Genomic DNA, 22,497 nt, shown 5'->3' on the forward strand with positions numbered 1-22,497 from the left:
GAAACAGGGGAGACAGAAGAGACAGGGGAGACAGAAGAGACAGGGGAGATAGGGGAAACAGAAGAGACAGGGGAGACAGAAAAAACAGAGGAGACAGGGGAGACAGAAGAGACAAAGGAGACAGAAGAAACAGGGGAGACAGAAGAGACAGGGGAGACAGAAGAAACAGGGGAGACACAAGAGACAGGGGAGACACAAGAGACAGGGGAGACACAAGAGACAGAAGAGATAGGGGAGACAGAAGAGACAGGGGAGACAGAAAAAACAGGGGAGACAGAAGAGACAGAGGAGACAGAAGAAACAGGGGAGACAGAAGAGACAGGGGAGACAGAAAAGACAGGGGAGACAGAAGAAACAGGGGAGACAGAAGATACAGGGGAGACAGAAGAGACAGGGGAGACAGAAGAGACAGGGGAGAAAGAAGAGATACAAGAGACAGGGGAGACAGAAGAGACAGAGGAGACAGAAGAGACAGGGGAGACAGAAGAGACAGGGGAGACAGAAGAGACAGGGGAAACAGAAGAGACAGGGGAGACAGAAGAGACAGGGGAAACAGAAGAGACAGGGGAGACAGAGGAGACAGGGGAAACAGAAGAGACAGGGAGACAGAAAAAACAGGGGTGACAGAAGAGACAGGGGTGACAGAAGAGACAGGGGAGACAGAAGAGACAGGGGAGACAGAAAAAACAGGGGTGACAGAAGAGACAGGGGAGACAGAAGAGACAGGGGAGACAGAAGAGACACAAGAGACAGGGGAGACAGAAGAGACAGAGGAGACAGGGGAGACAGAAGAGACAGGGGAGACAGAAAAAACAGGGGAGACAAAAGAGACAGGGGAGATAGGGGTGACAGAAGAGACAGGGGAGACAGAAGAGGCAGAAGAGACAGGGGAGACAGAAGAGACACAAGAGACAGGGGAGACAGAAGAGACAGAGGAGACAGGGGAGACAGAAGAGACAGAAGAGACAGAAGAGATAGGGGAGACAGAAGAGATAGGGGAGACAGAAGAGACAGGGGAGACAGAAAAAACAGGGGAGACAGAAGAGACAGAAGAAACAGGGGAGACAGAAAAGACAGGGGAGACAGAAGAGACACAAGAGACAGGGGAGACAGAAGAGACAGAGGAGACAGGGGAGACAGAAGAGACAGGGGAGACAGAAGAGACAGGGGAGACAGAAAAAACAGGGGAGACAGAAGAGACAGAAGAGATAGGGGAGACAGAAGAGACAGGGGAGACAGAAATAACAGGGGAGACAGAAGAGACAGAAGAAACAGGGGAGACAGAAAAGACAGGGGAGACAGGGGAGACAGAAGAGACAGGGGAGACAGAAGAAACAGGGGAGACAGAAGAGACAGGGGAGACAGAAGAGACAGAGGAGACAGGGGAGACAGAAGAGACAGGGGAGACAGAAGAGACAGGGGAGACAGAAAAAACAGGGGAGACAAAAGAGACAGGGGAGATAGGGGAGACAGAAGAGACAGAAGAGACAGGGGAGACAGAAGAGACAGGGGAGACAGAAGAGACACAAGAGACAGGGGAGACAGAAGAGACAGAGGAGACAGGGGAGACAGAAGAGACAGGGGAGACAGAAGAGACAAGGGAGACAGAAGAGACAGAAGAGATAGGGGAGACAGAAGAGATAGGGGAGACAGAAGAGACAGGGGAGACAGAAAAAACAGGGGAGACAGAAGAGACAGAAGAAACAGGGGAGACAGAAAAGACAGGGGAGACAGAAGAGACAGGGGAGACAGAAGAGACAGAGGAGACAGGGGAGACAGAAGAGACAGGGGAGACAGAAGAGACAGGGGAGACAGAAAAAACAGGGGAGACAGAAGAGACAGAAGAGATAGGGGAGACAGAAGAGACAGGGGAGACAGAAAAAACAGGGGAGACAGAAGAGACAGAAGAAACAGGGGAGACAGAAAAAAACAGGGGAGACAGAAGAGACAGGGGAGACAGAGGAGACAGGGGAGACACAAGAGACAGGGGAGACAGAAGAGACAGGGGAGACAGAAAAAACAGAAGAGACAGGGGAGACAGAAGAAACAGGGGAGACAGAAGAGACAGGGGAGACAGAAGAGAAAGGGGAGACAGAAGGGACAGGGGAGACAGAAGAGACAGGGGAGATAGGGGAGACAGAAGAGACAGGGGAGACAGAAGAAACAGGGGAGACAGAAGAGACAGAGGAGACAGGGGAGATAGGGGAGACAGAAGAGACAGGGGAGACAGAAAAAACAGGGGAGACAGAAGAGACAGAGGAGACAGAAGAAACAGGGGAGACAGAAGAGACAGGTGAGACAGAAGAGACAGGGGAGACAGAAGAGACAGGGAGACAGAAGAGACAGGGGAGACAGAGGAGACAGGGGAGACACAAGAGACAGGGGAGACACAAGAGACAGGGGAGACAGAAGGGACGAGGGAGACAGAAGGGACAGGGGAGACAGAAGAGACAGGGGAGACAGAAAAAACAGAAGAGACAGAAGAGACAGGGGAGACAGAAGGGACAGGGGAGACAGAAGGGACAGGGGAGACAGAAGAGACAGGGGAGACAGAAGGGACAGGGGAGACAGAAGAGACAGGGGAGACAGAAGAGACAGAGGAGACACATGGCTGACTCCATACTGTACTGTATATGACTCCTCTGTTATTCTATATCACACGTGGCTGACTCCATACTGTACTGTATATGACCCCTCTGTTATTCTATATCACATGTGGCTGACTCCATACTGTACTGTATATGACCCCTCTGTTATTCTATATCACACATGGCTGACTCCATACTGTACTGTATATGACCCCTCTGTTATTCTATATCACACGTGGCTGACTCCATACAGTACTGTATATGACTCCTCTGTTATTCTATATCACACATGGCTGACTCCATACTGTACTGTATATGACCCCTCTGTTATTTTATATCACACAGGGCTGACTCCATACAGTACTGTATATGACCCCTCTGTTATTCTATATCACACATGGCTGACTCCATACTGTACTGTATATGACCCCTTTGTTATTCTATATCCCATGTGGCTGACTCCATATGACCCCTCTGTTATTCTATATCACACATTGCTGACTCCATACTGCACTGTATATGACCCCTCTGTTATTCTATATCACACGTGGCTGACTCCCTACTGTACATGACCCCTCTGTTATTCTATATCACACATGGCTGACTCCATACTGTACTGTATATGACCCCTCTGTTATTCTATATCACATATGGCTGCCTCCATACTGTACTGTATATGACCCCTGTTATTCTAGATCACACGTGGCTGACTCCATACTGTACTGTATATGACTCCTGTTATTCTATATCACACGTGGCTGACTCCATACTGTACTGTATATGACTCCTCTGTTCTTCTATATCACACGTGGCTGACTCCATATGTACTATATATGACTCCTATATCACACGTGGCTGACTCCATACTGTACTGTATATGACCCCTCTGTTATTCTATATCACACATGGCTGACTCCATACTGTACTGTATATGACCCCTCTGTTATTCTATATCACACGTGGCTGACTCCATACAGTACTGTATATGACTCCTCTATTCTTCTATATCACACATGGCTGACGCCATACTGTACTGTATATGACCCCTCTGTTATTTTATATCACACGTGGCTGACTCCATACAGTACTGTATATGACCCCTCTGTTATTCTATATCACACATGGCTGACTCCATACTGTACTGTATATGACCCCTTTGTTATTCTATATCTCATGTGGCTGACTCCATATGACCCCTCTGTTATTCTATATCACACATTGCTGACTCCATACTGCACTGTATATGACCCCTCTGTTATTCTATATCACACGTGGCTGACTCTATACTGTACATGACCCCTCTGTTATTCTATATCACACGTGGCTGACTCCATACTGTACTGTATATGACCCCTCTGTTATTCTATATCACACATGGCTGCCTCCATACTGTACTGTATATGACCCCTGTTATTCTAGATCACACGTGGCTGACTCCATACTGTACTGTATATGACTCCTGTTATTCTATATCACACGTGGCTGACTCCATACTGTACTGTATATGACTCCTGTTATTCTATATCACACGTGGCTGACTCCATACTGTACTGTATATGACTCCTCTGTTCTTCTATATCACACGTGGCTGACTCCATATGTACTATATATGACTCCTATATCACACGTGGCTGACTCCATACTGTACTGTATATGACCCCTCTGTTATTCTATATCACACATGGCTGACTCCATACTGTACTGTATATGACCCCTCTGTTATTCTATATCACACGTGGCTGACTCCATACAGTACTGTATATGACTCCTCTATTCTTCTATATCACACATGGCTGACGCCATACTGTACTGTATATGACCCCTCTGTTATTTTATATCACACGTGGCTGACTCCATACAGTACTGTATATGACCCCTCTGTTATTCTATATCACACATGGCTGACTCCATACTGTACTGTATATGACCCCTTTGTTATTCTATATCTCATGTGGCTGACTCCATATGACCCCTCTGTTATTCTATATCACACATTGCTGACTCCATATTGCACTGTATATGACCCCTCTGTTATTCTATATCACACGTGGCTGACTCCATACTGTACATGACCCCTCTGTTATTCTATATCACACGTGGCTGACTCCATACTGTACTGTATATGACCCCTCTGTCATTCTATATCACACATGGCTGCCTCTATACTGTACTGTATATGACCCCTGTTATTCTAGATCACACATGGCTGACTCCATACTGTACTGTATATGACTCCTCTGTTATTCTATATCACATGTGGCTGACTCCATACTGTACTGTATATGACCCCTCTGTTATTCTATATCACACGTGGCTGACTCCATACTGTACTGTATATGACCCCTCTGTTATTCTATATCACATGTGGCTGACTCCATACTGTACTGTATATGACCCCTCTGTTATTCTATATCACACATGGCTGCCTCCATACTGTACTGTATATGACCCCTGTTATTCTAGATCACACATGGCCGACTCCATAGTGTACTGTAAATGACCCCTCTGTTATTCTATATCACACGTGGCTGACTCCATACTGTACTGTAAATGACCCCTCTGTTATTCTATATCACACATGGCCGACTCCATACTGTACTGTATATGACCCCTCTGTTATTCTATATCACAAGTAGCTGACTCCATACTGTACTGTATATGACCCCTCTGTTATTCTATATCACACATGGCTGACTCCATACTGTACTGTATATGACCCCTCTGTTATTCTATATCACATGTCGCTGACTCCATACTGTACAGTATATGACTCCTCTGTTATTCTATATCACACGTGGCTGACTCCATACTGTACTGTATATGACCCCTGTTATTCTATATCACACGTGGCTGACTCCTTACTGTACTGTATATGAGCCCTGTTATTCTATATCACACATGGCTGACTCCATACTGTACTGTATATGACCCCCTCTGTTATTCTATATGACATGTGGATGACTCCATACTGTACTGTATATGACCCCTCTGTTATTCTATATCACACGTGGCTGACTCCATACTGTACTGTATATGACTCCTCTGTTATTCTATATCACATGTGGCTGACTCCATACTGTACTGTATATGACTCCTCTGTTATTCTATATCACACGTGGCTGACTTCATACTGTACTGTATATATCCCCCGTTATTCTATATCACACATGGCTGACTCCATACTGTACTGTATATGACTCCTGTTATTCTATATCACACGTGGCTGACTTCATACTGTACTGTATATATCCCCCGTTATTCTATATCACACATGGCTGACTCCATACTGTACTGTATATGACCCCTGTAATTCTATATCACACGTGGCTGACTCCATACTGTACTGTATATGACCCTTCTGTTATTCTATATCACACGTGTCTGACTCCATACTGTACTGTATATGACCCCTGTTATTCTATATCACACGTGGCTGACTCCTTACTGTACTGTATATGACCCCTGTTATTCTATATCACACATGGCTGACTCCATACTGTACTGTATATGACCCCCTCTGTTATTCTATATGACATGTGGATGACTCCATACTGTACTGTATATGACCCCTCTGTTATTCTATATCACACGTGGCTGACTTCCTACAGAACTGTATATATCCCCCGTTATTCTATATCACACATGGCTGACTCCATACTGTACTGTATATGACTCCTGTTATTCTATATCACACGTGGCTGACTTCATACTGAACTGTATATATCCCCCGTTATTCTATATCACACATGGCTGACTCCATACTGTACTGTATATGACTCCTCTGTTATTCTATATCACACATGGCTGACTCCATACTGTACTGTATATGACCCCTCTGTTATTCTATATCACACGTGGCTGACTCCATACTATACTGTATATGACCCCTCTGTTATTCTATATCACACGTGGCTGACTTCATACTGAACTGTATATATCCCCCGTTATTCTATATCACACATGGCTGACTCCATACTGTACTGTATATGACCCCTCTGTTATTCTATATCACACGTGGCTGACTCCATACTATACTGTATATGACCCCTCTGTTATTCTAAATCACACGTGGCTGACTCCATACTGTACTGTATATGACCCCTCTGTTATTCTATATCACACGTGGCTGACTCCATACTGTACTGTATATGACCCTTCTGTTATTCTATATCACACATGGCTGACTCCGCACTGTACTGTATATGACTCCTGTTATTCTATATCACATGTGGCTGACTCCATACTATACTGTATATATCCCCCGTTATTCTATATCACACATGGCTGACTCCATACTGTACTGTATATGACTCCTGTTATTCTATATCACACGTGGCTGACTTCATACTGAACTGTATATATCCCCCGTTATTCTATATCACACATGGCTGACTCCATTCTGTACTGTATATGATCCCTCTGTTTTTCTATATCACACATGGCTGACTCCATACTGTACTGTATATGACCTCTCTGTTATTCTATATAACACGTGGCTGACTCTATACTGTACTGTATATGACTCCTCTGTTATTCTATATCACACATGGCTGACTCCATACTGTACTGTATATGACTCCTCTGTTATTCTATATCACACATGGCTGACTCCATACTGTACTGTATATGATCCCTCTGTTTTTCTATATCACTCATGGCTGACTCCATACTGTACTGTATATGACCCCTCTGTTATTCTATATCACATGTGGCTGACTCCATACTGTACTGTATATGACCTCTCTGTTATTCTATATAACACGTGGCTGACTCTATACTGTACTGCATATGATCCCTCTGTTATTCTATATCACATGTGGCTGACTCCATACTGTACTGTATATGACTCCTGTTATTCTATATCACACATGGCTGACTCCATACTGTACTGTATATGACCCCTCTGTTATTCTATATCACACGTAGCTGACTCCATACTGTACTGTATATGACACCTCTGTTATTCTATATCACACGTGGCTGACTCCATACTGTACTGTATATGACCCCTCTGTTATTCTATATCACATGTGGCTGACTCCATACTGTACTGTATATGACCCCTCTGTTATTCTATATCACACGTGGCTGACTCCATACTGTACTGTATATGACCTCTCTGTTATTCTATATCACATGTGTCTGACTCCATACTGTACTGTATATGACCTCTCTGTTATTCTATATCACACGTGGCTGACTCCATACTGTACTGTATATGACCTCTCTGTTATTCTATATCACATGTGGCTGACTCCATACTGTACTGTATATGACCCCTCTGTTATTCTATATCACACGTGGCTGACTCCATACTGTACTGTATATGACCCCTCTGTTATTCTATATCACACATGGCTGACTCCATACTGTACTGTATATGACTCCTCTGTTATTCTATATCACACGTGGCTGACTCCATACTGTACTGTATATGACCCCTCTGTTATTCTATATCACACGTGGCTGACTCCATACTGTACTGTATATGACCTCTCTGTTATTCTATATCACATGTGGCTGACTCCATACTGTACTGTATATGACCTCTCTGTTATTCTATATCACATGTGGCTGACTCCATACTGTACTGTATATGACCCCTCTGTTATTCTATATCACACGTGGCTGACTCCATACTGTACTGTATATGACCCCTCTGTTATTCTATATCACACATGGCTGACTCCATACTGTACTGTATATGACTCCTCTGTTATTCTATATCACACGTGGCTGACTCCATACTGTACTGTATATGACCCCTCTGTTATTCTATATCACACGTGGCTGACTCTATACTGTACTGTATATGACCCCTCTGTTATTCTATATCACATGTGGCTGACTCCATACTAAACTGTATATGACCCCTCTGTTATTCTATATCACACGTGGCTGACTCCATACTGTACTGTATATGACCTCTCTGTTATTCTATATCACATGTGGCTGACTCCATACTGTACTGTATATGACCCCTCTGTTATTCTATATCACACGTGGCTGACTCCATACTGTACTGTATATGACCTCTCTGTTATTCTATATCACACGTGGCTGACTCCATACTGTACTGTATATGACCTCTCTGTTATTCTATATCACATGTGGCTGACTCCATACTGTACTGTATATGACCCCTATGTTATTCTATATTACATGTGTCTGACTCCATACTGTACTGTATATGACCTCTCTGTTATTCTATATCACATGTGGCTGACTCCATACTGTACTGTATATGACCCCTCTGTTATTCTATATCACACGTGGCTGACTCCATACTGTACTGTATATGACCCCTCTGTTATTCTATATCACACATGGCTGACTCCATACTGTACTGTATATGACTCCTCTGTTATTCTATATCACATGTGGCTGACTCCATACTGTACTGTATATGACCCCTCTGTTATTCTATATCACACATGGCTTACTCCATACTGTACTGTATATGACTCCTCTGTTATTCTATATCACACATGGCTGACTCCATACTGTACTGTATATGATCCCTCTGTTTTTCTATATCACACATGGCTGACTCCATACTGTACTGTATATGACCCCTCTGTTATTCTATATCACATGTGGCTGACTCCATACTGTACTGTATATGACCTCTCTGTTATTCTATATAACACGTGGCTGACTCTATACTGTACTGTATATGACTCCTCTGTTATTCTATATCACACATGGCTGACTCCATACTGTACTGTATATGATCCCTCTGTTTTTCTATATCACTCATGGCTGACTCCATACTGTACTGTATATGACCCCTCTGTTATTCTATATCACATGTGGCTGACTCCATACTGTACTGTATATGACCTCTCTGTTATTCTATATAACACGTGGCTGACTCTATACTGTACTGCATATGATCCCTCTGTTATTCTATATCACATGTGGCTGACTCCATACTGTACTGTATATGACTCCTGTTATTCTATATCACACATGGCTGACTCCATACTGTACTGTATATGACCCCTCTGTTATTCTATATCACACGTAGCTGACTCCATACTGTACTGTATATGACACCTCTGTTATTCTATATCACACGTGGCTGACTCCATACTGTACTGTATATGATCCCTCTGTTATTCTATATCATACGTGGCTGACTCCATACTGTACTGTATATATCCCCCGTTATTCTATATCACACATGGCTGACTCCATACTGTACTGTATATGACTCCTCTGTTATTCTATATCACACATGGCTGACTCCATACTGTACTGTATATGACCCCTCTGTTATTCTATCTCACACGTGGCTGACTCCATACTGTACTGTATATGGCCCCTCTGTTATTCTATATCACACATGGCTGACTCCATACTGTACTGTATATGACCCCTCTGTTATTCTATATCACATGTGGCTGACTCCATACTGTACTGTATATGACCCCTCTGTTATTCTATATCACATGTGGCTGACTCCATACTGTACTGTATATGACCTCTCTTTTATTCTATATCACATGTGGCTAACTCCATACTGTACTGTATATGACCCCTCTGTTATTCTATATCACATGTGGCTGACTCCATACTGTACTGTATATGACCCCTCTGTTATTCTATATCACACATGGCTGACTCCATACTGTACTGTATATGACCCCTCTTATTCTATATCACACATGGCTGACTCCATACTGTACTGTATATGACTCCTCTGTTATTCTATATCACACGTGGCTGACTCCATACTGTACTGTATATGACCCCTCTGTTATTCTATATCACACGTGGCTGACTCCATACTGTACTGTATATGACTCCTCTGTTATTCTATATCACACGTGGCTGACTCTATACTGTACTGTATATGACCCCTCTGTTATTCTATATCACACGTGGCTGACTCTATACTGTACTGTATATGACCCCTCTGTTATTCTATATCACATGTGGCTGACTCCATACTGTACTGTATATGACCCCTCTGTTATTCTATATCACATGTGGCTGACTCCATACTGTACTGTATATGACCTCTCTGTTATTCTATATCACATGTGGCTGACTCCATACTGTACTTTATATGACCTCTCTGTTATTCTATGTCACATGTGGCTGACTCCATACTGTACTGTATATGACCCCTCTGTTATTCTATATCACACGTGGCTGACTCCATACTGTACTGTATATGACCTCTCTGTTATTCTATATCACATGTGGCTGACTCCATACTGTACTGTATATGACCCCTCTGTTATTCTATATCACACGTGGCTGACTCCATACTGTACTGTATATGACCCCTCTGTTATTCTATATCACACGTGGCTGACTCCATACTGTACTGTATATGACCCCTCTGTTATTCTATATCACACATGGCTGACTCCATACTGTACTGTATATGACTCCTCTGTTATTCTATATCACACGTGGCTGACTCCATACTGTACTGTATATGACCCCTCTGTTATTCTATATCACACGTGGCTGACTCTATACTGTACTGTATATGACCCCTCTGTTATTCTATATCACATGTGGCTGACTCCATACTGTACTGTATATGACCCCTCTGTTATTCTATATCACACGTGGCTGACTCCATACTGTACTGTATATGACCTCTCTGTTATTCTATATCACATGTGGCTGACTCCATACTGTACTGTATATGACCTCTCTGTTATTCTATATCACATGTGGCTGACTCCATACTGTACTGTATATGACCCCTCTGTTATTCTATATCACACGTGGCTGACTCCATACTGTACTGTATATGACCCCTCTGTTATTCTATATCACACATGGCTGACTCCATACTGTACTGTATATGACTCCTCTGTTATTCTATATCACACGTGGCTGACTCCATACTGTACTGTATATGACCCCTCTGTTATTCTATATCACACGTGGCTGACTCTATACTGTACTGTATATGACCCCTCTGTTATTCTATATCACATGTGGCTGACTCCATACTGTACTGTATATGACCCCTCTGTTATTCTATATCACACGTGGCTGACTCCATACTGTACTGTATATGACCTCTCTGTTATTCTATATCACATGTGGCTGACTCCATACTGTACTGTATATGACCCCTCTGTTATTCTATATCACACGTGGCTGACTCCATACTGTACTGTATATGACCTCTCTGTTATTCTATATCACACGTGGCTGACTCCATACTGTACTGTATATGACCTCTCTGTTATTCTATATCACATGTGGCTGACTCCATACTGTACTGTATATGACCCCTCTGTTATTCTATATCACATGTGGCTGACTCCATACTGTACTGTATATGACCCCTCTGTTATTCTATATCACATGTGGCTGACTCCATACTGTACTGTATATGACCTCTCTGTTATTCTATATCACATGTGGCTGACTCCATACTGTACTGTATATGACCTCTCTGTTATTCTATATCACATGTGGCTGACTCCATACTGTACTGTATATGACCCCTCTGTTATTCTATATCACACGTGGCTGACTCCATACTGTACTGTATATGACCTCTCTGTTATTCTATATCACATGTGGCTGACTCCATACTGTACTGTATATGACCCCTCTGTTATTCTATATCACACGTGGCTGACTCCATACTGTACTGTATATGACCTCTCTGTTATTCTATATCACACGTGGCTGACTCCATACTGTACTGTATATGACCTCTCTGTTATTCTATATCACATGTGGCTGACTCCATACTGTACTGTATATGACCCCTCTGTTATTCTATATCACACGTGGCTGACTCCATACTGTACTGTATATGACCCCTCTGTTATTCTATATCACACATGGCTGACTCCATACTGTACTGTATATGACTCCTCTGTTATTCTATATCACACGTGGCTGACTCCATACTGTACTGTATATGACCCCTCTGTTATTCTATATCACACATGGCTGACTCCATACTGTACTGTATATGACTCCTCTGTTATTCTATATCACACATGGCTGACTCCATACTGTACTGTATATGATCCCTCTGTTTTTCTATATCACACATGGCTGACTCCATACTGTACTGTATATGACCCCTCTGTTATTCTATATCACATGTGGCTGACTCCATACTGTACTGTATATGACCTCTCTGTTATTCTATATAACACGTGGCTGACTCTATACTGTACTGTATATGACTCCTCTGTTATTCTATATCACACATGGCTGACTCCATACTGTACTGTATATGACTCCTCTGTTATTCTATATCACACATGGCTGACTCCATACTGTACTGTATATGATCCCTCTGTTTTTCTATATCACTCATGGCTGACTCCATACTGTACTGTATATGACCCCTCTGTTATTCTATATCACATGTGGCTGACTCCATACTGTACTGTATATGACCTCTCTGTTATTCTATATAACACGTGGCTGACTCTATACTGTACTGCATATGATCCCTCTGTTATTCTATATCACATGTGGCTGACTCCATACTGTACTGTATATGACCCCTCTGTTATTCTATATCACACGTAGCTGACTCCATACTGTACTGTATATGACACCTCTGTTATTCTATATCACACGTGGCTGACTCCATACTGTACTGTATATGATCCCTCTGTTATTCTATATCATACGTGGCTGACTCCATACTGTACTGTATATATCCCCCGTTATTCTATATCACACATGGCTGACTCCATACTGTACTGTATATGACTCCTCTGTTATTCTATATCACACATGGCTGACTCCATACTGTACTGTATATGACCCCTCTGTTATTCTATCTCACACGTGGCTGACTCCATACTGTACTGTATATGGCCCCTCTTTTATTCTATATCACACATGGCTGACTCCATACTGTACTGTATATGACCCCTCTGTTATTCTATATCACATGTGGCTGACTCCATACTGTACTGTATATGACCCCTCTGTTATTCTATATCACATGTGGCTGACTCCATACTGTACTGTATATGACCTCTCTGTTATTCTATATCACATGTGGCTAACTCCATACTGTACTGTATATGACCCCTCTGTTATTCTATATCACATGTGGCTGACTCCATACTGTACTGTATATGACCCCTCTTATTCTATATCACACATGGCTGACTCCATACTGTACTGTATATGACTCCTCTGTTATTCTATATCACACGTGGCTGACTCCATACTGTACTGTATATGACCCCTCTGTTATTCTATATCACACGTGGCTGACTCCATACTGTACTGTATATGAGTCCTCTGTTATTCTATATCACACGTGGCTGACTCTATACTGTACTGTATATGACCCCTCTGTTATTCTATATCACATGTGGCTGACTCCATACTGTACTGTATATGACCCCTCTGTTATTCTATATCACATGTGGCTGACTCCATACTGTACTGTATATGACCCCTCTGTTATTCTATATCACACGTGGCTGACTCCATACTGTACTGTATATGAGTCCTCTGTTATTCTATATCACACGTGGCTGACTCTATACTGTACTGTATATGACCCCTCTGTTATTCTATATCACATGTGGCTGACTCCATACTGTACTGTATATGACCTCTCTGTTATTCTATATCACATGTGGCTGACTCCATACTGTACTGTATATGACCCCTCTGTTATTCTATATCACACGTGGCTGACTCCATACTGTACTGTATATGACCTCTCTGTTATTCTATATCACATGTGGCTGACTCCATACTGTACTGTATATGACCCCTCTGTTATTCTATATCACACGTGGCTGACTCCATACTGTACTGTATATGACCTCTCTGTTATTCTATATCACACGTGGCTGACTCCATACTGTACTGTATATGACCTCTCTGTTATTCTATATCACATGTGGCTGACTCCATACTGTACTGTATATGACCCCTCTGTTATTCTATATCACACGTGGCTGACTCCATACTGTACTGTATATGACCCCTCTGTTATTCTATATCACACATGGCTGACTCCATACTGTACTGTATATGACTCCTCTGTTATTCTATATCACACGTGGCTGACTCCATACTGTACTGTATATGACCCCTCTGTTATTCTATATCACACGTGGCTGACTCTATACTGTACTGTATATGACCCCTCTGTTATTCTATATCACATGTGGCTGACTCCATACTGTACTGTATATGACCCCTCTGTTATTCTATATCACACGTGGCTGACTCCATACTGTACTGTATATGACCTCTCTGTTATTCTATATCACATGTGGCTGACTCCATACTGTACTGTATATGACCCCTCTGTTATTCTATATCACACGTGGCTGACTCCATACTGTACTGTATATGACCTCTCTGTTATTCTATATCACACGTGGCTGACTCCATACTGTACTGTATATGACCTCTCTGTTATTCTATATCACATGTGGCTGACTCCATACTGTACTGTATATGACCCCTCTGTTATTCTATATCACATGTGGCTGACTCCATACTGTACTGTATATGACCCCTCTGTTATTCTATATCACATGTGGCTGACTCCATACTGTACTGTATATGACCTCTCTGTTATTCTATATCACATGAGGCTGACTCCATACTGTACTGTATATGACCTCTCTGTTATTCTATATCACATGTGGCTGACTCTATACTGTACTGTATATGACCCCTCTGTTATTCTATATCACACGTGGCTGACTCCATACTGTACTGTATATGACCTCTCTGTTATTCTATATCACATGTGGCTGACTCCATACTGTACTGTATATGACCCCTCTGTTATTCTATATCACACGTGGCTGACTCCATATTGTACTGTATATGACCTCTCTGTTATTCTATATCACACGTGGCTGACTCCATACTGTACTGTATATGACCTCTCTGTTATTCTATATCACATGTGGCTGACTCCATACTGTACTGTATATGACCCCTCTGTTATTCTATATCACACGTGGCTGACTCCATACTGTACTGTATATGACCCCTCTGTTATTCTATATCACACATGGCTGACTCCATACTGTACTGTATATGACTCCTCTGTTATTCTATATCACACGTGGCTGACTCCATACTGTACTGTATATGACCCCTCTGTTATTCTATATCACACGTGGCTGACTCTATACTGTACTGTATATGACCCCTCTGTTATTCTATATCACATGTGGCTGACTCCATACTGTACTGTATATGACCCCTCTGTTATTCTATATCACACGTGGCTGACTCCATACTGTACTGTATATGACCCCTCTGTTATTCTATATCACATGTGGCTGACTCCATACTGTACTGTATATGATCCCTCTGTTATTCTATATCACACGTGGCTGACTCCATACTGTACTGTATATGACCCCTGTTATTCTATATCACACATGGCTGACTCCATACTGTACTGTATATGACCCCTCTGTTATTCTATATCACACGTGGCTGACTCCATACTGTACTGTATATGACCTCTCTGTTATTCTATATCACATGTGGCTGACTCCATACTGTACTGTATATGACCCCTCTGTTATTCTATATCACACGTGGCTGACTCCATACTGTACTGTATATGACCTCTCTGTTATTCTATATCACACGTGGCTGACTCTATACTGTACTGTATATGACCCCTCTGTTATTCTATATCACACGTGGCTGACTCCATACTGTACTGTATATGACCTCTCTGTTATTCTATATCACATGTGTCTGACTCCATACTGTACTGTATATGACCTCTCTGTTATTCTATATCACACGTGGCTGACTCCATACTGTACTGTATATGACCTCTCTGTTATTCTATATCACATGTGGCTGACTCCATACTGTACTGTATATGACCCCTCTGTTATTCTATATCACACGTGGCTGACTCCATACTGTACTGTATATGACCCCTCTGTTATTCTATATCACACATGGCTGACTCCATACTGTACTGTATATGACTCCTCTGTTATTCTATATCACACGTGGCTGACTCCATACTGTACTGTATATGACCCCTCTGTTATTCTATATCACACGTGGCTGACTCCATACTGTACTGTATATGACCCCTCTGTTATTCTATATCACACGTGGCTGACTCCATACTGTACTGTATATGACCTCTCTGTTATTCTATATCACATGTGGCTGACTCCATACTGTACTGTATATGACCTCTCTGTTATTCTATATCACATGTGGCTGACTCCATACTGTACTGTATATGACCCCTCTGTTATTCTATATCACACGTGGCTGACTCCATACTGTACTGTATATGACCCCTCTGTTATTCTATATCACACATGGCTGACTCCATACTGTACTGTATATGACTCCTCTGTTATTCTATATCACACGTGGCTGACTCCATACTGTACTGTATATGACCCCTCTGTTATTCTATATCACACGTGGCTGACTCTATACTGTACTGTATATGACCCCTCTGTTATTCTATATCACATGTGGCTGACTCCATACTAAACTGTATATGACCCCTCTGTTATTCTATATCACACGTGGCTGACTCCATACTGTACTGTATATGACCTCTCTGTTATTCTATATCACATGTGGCTGACTCCATACTGTACTGTATATGACCCCTCTGTTATTCTATATCACACGTGGCTGACTCCATACTGTACTGTATATGACCTCTCTGTTATTCTATATCACACGTGGCTGACTCCATACTGTACTGTATATGACCTCTCTGTTATTCTATATCACATGTGGCTGACTCCATACTGTACTGTATATGACCCCTCTGTTATTCTATATCACATGTGGCTGACTCCATACTGTACTGTATATGACCCCTCTGTTATTCTATATCACACGTGGCTGACTCCATACTGTACTGTATATGACCTCTCTGTTATTCTATATCACACGTGGCTGACTCTATACTGTACTGTATATGACCCCTCTGTTATTCTATATCACACGTGGCTGACTCCATACTGTACTGTATATGACTCCTCTGTTATTCTATATCACACATGGCTGACTCCATACTGTACTGTATATGACCCCTCTGTTATTCTATATCACACGTGGCTGACTCCATACTGTACTGTATATGACCCCTCTGTTATTCTATATCACACATGGCTGACTCTATACTGTACTGTATATGACCCCTCTGTTATTCTATATCACACGTGGCTGACTCCATACTGTACTGTATATGACCCCTCTGTTATTCTATATCACACATGGCTGACTCTATACTGTACTGTACAAGTTCCTGTATATTTCTTCTCTTGCAGTTTCTGAGCCCAGTATTACGGAGATTTCTTGTGATCCTCCATGTCCTCGCTCTGGTGATGAGGTGACATTATCCTGTGAGATCAGTGTTCTGTACCCCAAGGATTTTCAGATGTTTTGGTATAAGGGGATAACCCGGATATCAGAAGACAAGTGCAGAAGGAATATTCTGGAAGATCCAGAGTCTCGGACATTTGGGGGAACAATAGAGGTGAAGTTTCCTGCAGATCCCGGATGTCATGAGGAGGATTTCCGGATGGAGCTGATCCACTATGGAAAGACTATAGAGAGGACATTCAGGATGGTCCTGGGAGGTAATTATCACACCAGTCATGTACCGGGAGGGAATGGTCAGTGTCGGACTGCCTCAAATTGCTTCCCGAACCTTGCTGACAGTGAGAGGCCAATGAGCACTTAAAGAACTGATGTCAGATGATTGGTGGAGGAGGCCAGGTAGTTGGTGAGTTCAGTTGAGGAGTCCTCACTTCTCCCCGGTCTACTCCTGCCACTCTGTGTTCTGACTCCTTATACTGGTTAAATGTGCCGCATCAGGCCCCAGAGCAGAATGGCCCAAGGAGTAGGAGACGTCCATGGAGTGGTAAGTAGTTGTCACCTGCACTGTACTGCTCCCGGGTCCTGGGTCATGATGCAACCCGTGGAGATACAGAGATGAATGGCCCAAGGAGTAGGAGACGACCTGGAGTGGTAAGTACTTGTCACCTGCACTGTACTGCTCCCGGGTCCTGGGTCATGATGCAACCCGTGGAGATACAGAGATGAATGGCCCAAGGAGTAGGAGACGACAATGGAGTGGTAAGTACTTGTCACCTGCACTGTACTGCTCCCTGGTCCTGGGTCATGATGCAACCCGTGGAGATACAGAGATGAATGGCCCAAGGAGTAGGAGACGACCATGGAGTGGTAAGTACTTGTCACCTGCACTGTACTGCTCCCGGGTCCTGGGTCATGATGCAACCCGTGGAGATACAGAGATGAATGGCCCAAGGAGTAGGAGACGACCATGGAGTGGTAAGTAATTGTCAGCTGCACTGTACTGCTCCCGGGTCCTGATGCAACCCGTGGAGATACAGAGATGAATGCCACAGTGTGGTGCAGGGGGGAAGGAGGAGTCAGGAAGGAGAGGATGAATTTATGTTTTTGTCTGCTCTTGGTTTCTCCAGTATTATTGGTTGTTTGCTCTGGGGTCTCCACTATTATCTACTCTGGAGTCTCTACTATGAGACTGTTGTGACTTTCAGCAATCAACCTTCCAATCGCTCAGCTCAGGATAACAAAATATCACATCCTCTAATTCACTGTTATTAACAAAAATCCAGCATCTTACAGATATAATTCCCACCTGTCTCTATCAGTCCAGCTGAATTTTGGTTGCCCCTAGACCCGTGTCTGATGCTGCACTGAGCTTCTCTCTCCCTCTGCTCCGTGTAGCGGCCCCTCTTCTTGTATTCCGGCACGAGCTCACACACACACGCAGACTTCCTGCCGGCATGTACACATCATGAGGAGAGTAAAGCTTAAACCTTTCAGCACTTATATCCATGTTTGGTGCCTGTTCCAGAATGTGATTCTGCTGATTTGCTGAAGATTTCATCTACTAGTTTGTGTTTAGAAGTTTCCATAAAGCCTCATGCCCATAGACAAATCGCCACATCGACCCCTTAGCCCGCTGTCCTCATCCTCTCCAGTCATTCTGATGTTTGTTTCTGTGGTGCAGTCGTATGGTCTGTGATATAGAAGATGTACAAGTGAGAGGTGCCACGATCTTGGTTGGTAGCATGGGATGGAAATATTGGGGATTATTTATCATTGGTTTTCCTGGGCTTTTTTGAGACTTTATACTGGTAAAAAGTCTCACAGAACTATAAACACCTCTTCATTAATCCGGCCTAAACATAGAAATACTGCTAGTGCAACACCGTGCAAAGCCTCGTGGTCACTCCAGTCCTCTGCTGGGCTATGTGCTGAGACTTTTTATACATTTCGAGATTTTTTTAAAAAAAAGTCCCAGACAGTAAATAGACATAAGCACATTTATTAAAGGGCAAAAGCCACATAATGGGGCACATTTACTAAGGGTCCGCAGCCGCGAATCCGTCGGGTTTTTCCCAAATATTTCCTCTTTGCGTTGTATTTCTCGGAATTGTGGCGCACACGATCGATTTTTGGCGCAATCGCGCCGCCTTTCGCGCGACAGAAATCGGGGGCGTGGCCACCGGACAACCCGAAGGATTCGGAAAAACCGCAGAATTTAAAAAGCCATTTGTGTCGCAAGATCAAGCACTCACATGCACCAGAAAAAAGCAGGTGAACTCCGGCGGACCTCGGCGCAGCAGCGACACCTGGTGAATATCGGGGCACGGACCTTACTGAATCCCGGCAGAACCCGAATCAGCGCCGGAGAACCCGCCGCTGGATCGCGACTGGACCGGGTAAGTAAATGTGCCCCAATGAATCTGATGGGCAGAGGAGCTCCAACAATAGACTGTCCCAAGGAGCCTAATGATAAATTATGTACATTTCTAAGTAAATATAGAGAACTTTCTTTCCAAGCTGCCCCATAACCTACATTTTGCACAGGATGTGAGTCGCATTGCTTTATCAGACATTTCTTAAATATAATTTTGTCTTCTCAGGGTCAGTGAGATCCTCAATCCTCAGTGAGATCACCAGTGACCCCAGAGACCCCCACTATGGACAGTCTGTGACTCTCCGCTGTAAGGTGACTGGTGACTGTGATCCTCGGGACATGGCGGTGAAGTGGTTAAAGGGTGAGAAACCTCTGGAGAAGGGGGAAGGAGCAGAGAAGCGAATCACTGAGAAGGACGGGTCAGTATCCTGCTCCCTCCAGATAACTGCTACAGCTCTGGATCATCGGGGATCCTACTCCTGCACCGTGACACACAAGGGTGTGCCACACAGCAAGAAACATTATCTACAGCTGCCAGGTAAGTCACGTTCTGCATCAGTACATGATGAAATATTGTGCCCAGTATTCACTAATAAGGGAGACAGACGAGGACCAGAAAAAGGGCCGCTTCACCTGTACAGACATTTGCAAAGATTTTTTTGTGACATTTCTAATTCAGCACAAAATATTATAAGACAAATCAACATGACTTCCGGGTCCAGTGTGGTCATGTAAGGAGCGGGAGACAGGGGCTCCCGCTATGCGCCCAGACAGACCCGCTGTACTTGCAGTCAGACCCCTGCTTGATTCCCCAGCTACCGGAGGTCCCGGGGAGGTAGTCTATGGACCACTACCTCCTCCATAGCACTACTGAGCGGGAACCCCACCCGCAGATAAAGAAAAGAGATATATCCGGAGAACCCAAGATGGCGCCAGAGCTTTACTGCCCTACAGTGAGGAGGAGGTCATAAGGCAGACTGATAATAAGCCAGCAACCCAGCCAGCAACCCAGCAACCCAGAAAAAAGTAAGAGATTCCCAGACATCTAATAATGCGCTTCTTTGACTAAAGCAACGAGATAGACCTGTTGCAAGCCTCGCAGGCTGCTCAGATACAAAGGGAGTGCTCAGATGTTGCCCAGATGTTCCTTTAGCTCACTTTGCTCCAGCTTATACCAGCACAAGATAAAATTCCAGCTGGCACTCCCGGCAGTGCTGCGGGTGTCTGTGGATGCTGCACTCTGGAGGAAGCAGATATGGAGTGTCTTCTACACCAAGCAAACGGGTCGGGGATACAGAGGGGATATCGGCGGAAGTCTCACCTCCATCTTTGAAGGACTGAAAAAAGTGAAGAACATGACAGCAGGCAGGGAGTGTTTCACCATGCCCCCACTATTTTGAAGCCAAGGTGTATATTTTTGTTATGTTTAGCCTTTAATAGGGTTATTTTGGTTAAATGTAAAACAGTGGGTGCTGCCCTTCTGCCAATTCAGAACTCAGCTGCTCCCCAGGCCCCATAAGTGGTTAGAGATGAAGTTGGAGGTGCAGCGAGACCACCAAACTCTGACACATATCCATGAGGGTCATCACATGGAATATAAAGGGACTCTGTTCCCCATCCATATGCATGGTGACCCTAAGACATTTTAAAAAGTTACGACCGGACACAGTCCTGTTACAAGACACATTTAGATGCAGATGATTTTTGGAGGATGTGTAGGCTATGGGTGGGGCAGATTTTTGGCAGCAACCCAGGCAAAGGCCGGGGTTCTAACTTTAATACACAAAAACTCTCTGATTCAGGTACTCTCTCATGTCCATGATGGAGAGGGGAGGGTCTCTCATTTGACAATTACATATTTAGGCAAATCCTCGGACATTATTAATGTCTACGGACCAAACACTAGCAACACAACTTTCTTTGCTGAGTTTCCTGGTAGGATGTGTCACACTACTTGTTATCATAAGCTGGTAGCAGGGGACCTGAACTCCGTCATAGATGTAAATGAAGATAGGAAAAGTGCAGCGGATATCAGCCGTCCTCCTAGGCCTAATGATGGGATCCTTGCAGACTTCTTAGCTAGTATGGAACTTAGCGACTCCTGGAGGAAAAACATCCACATGGTCATACAGAGTGGTCGATAGTGTTATCAACTGCATTATAAAAGATTTAGTAATTTCTGACCATGTTCCATCCAGTGGCTGT

The 22,497-nt window shown here is 43.5% G+C and overlaps 1 protein-coding gene across 1 annotated transcript in view; it reads left to right on the forward strand.

Annotated features, from left to right (window-relative positions):
* LOC140106908 (uncharacterized) overlaps positions 1–22,497 on the forward strand; it is an 82,984-nt gene that overhangs the window by 54,027 nt on the left and 6,460 nt on the right. Inside the window, exons 8-9 of the mRNA XM_072131546.1 lie at positions 17,867–18,178; positions 20,519–20,830. Coding sequence (XP_071987647.1) covers positions 17,867–18,178; positions 20,519–20,830 — 624 coding nt within the window. The remainder of the gene's footprint in view (positions 1–17,866; positions 18,179–20,518; positions 20,831–22,497) is intronic.

This window comes from Engystomops pustulosus, unplaced genomic scaffold (assembly GCF_040894005.1).
Source record: "Engystomops pustulosus unplaced genomic scaffold, aEngPut4.maternal MAT_SCAFFOLD_87, whole genome shotgun sequence".
In the NCBI taxonomy this organism is placed as follows: Eukaryota; Metazoa; Chordata; class Amphibia; order Anura; family Leptodactylidae; genus Engystomops; species Engystomops pustulosus.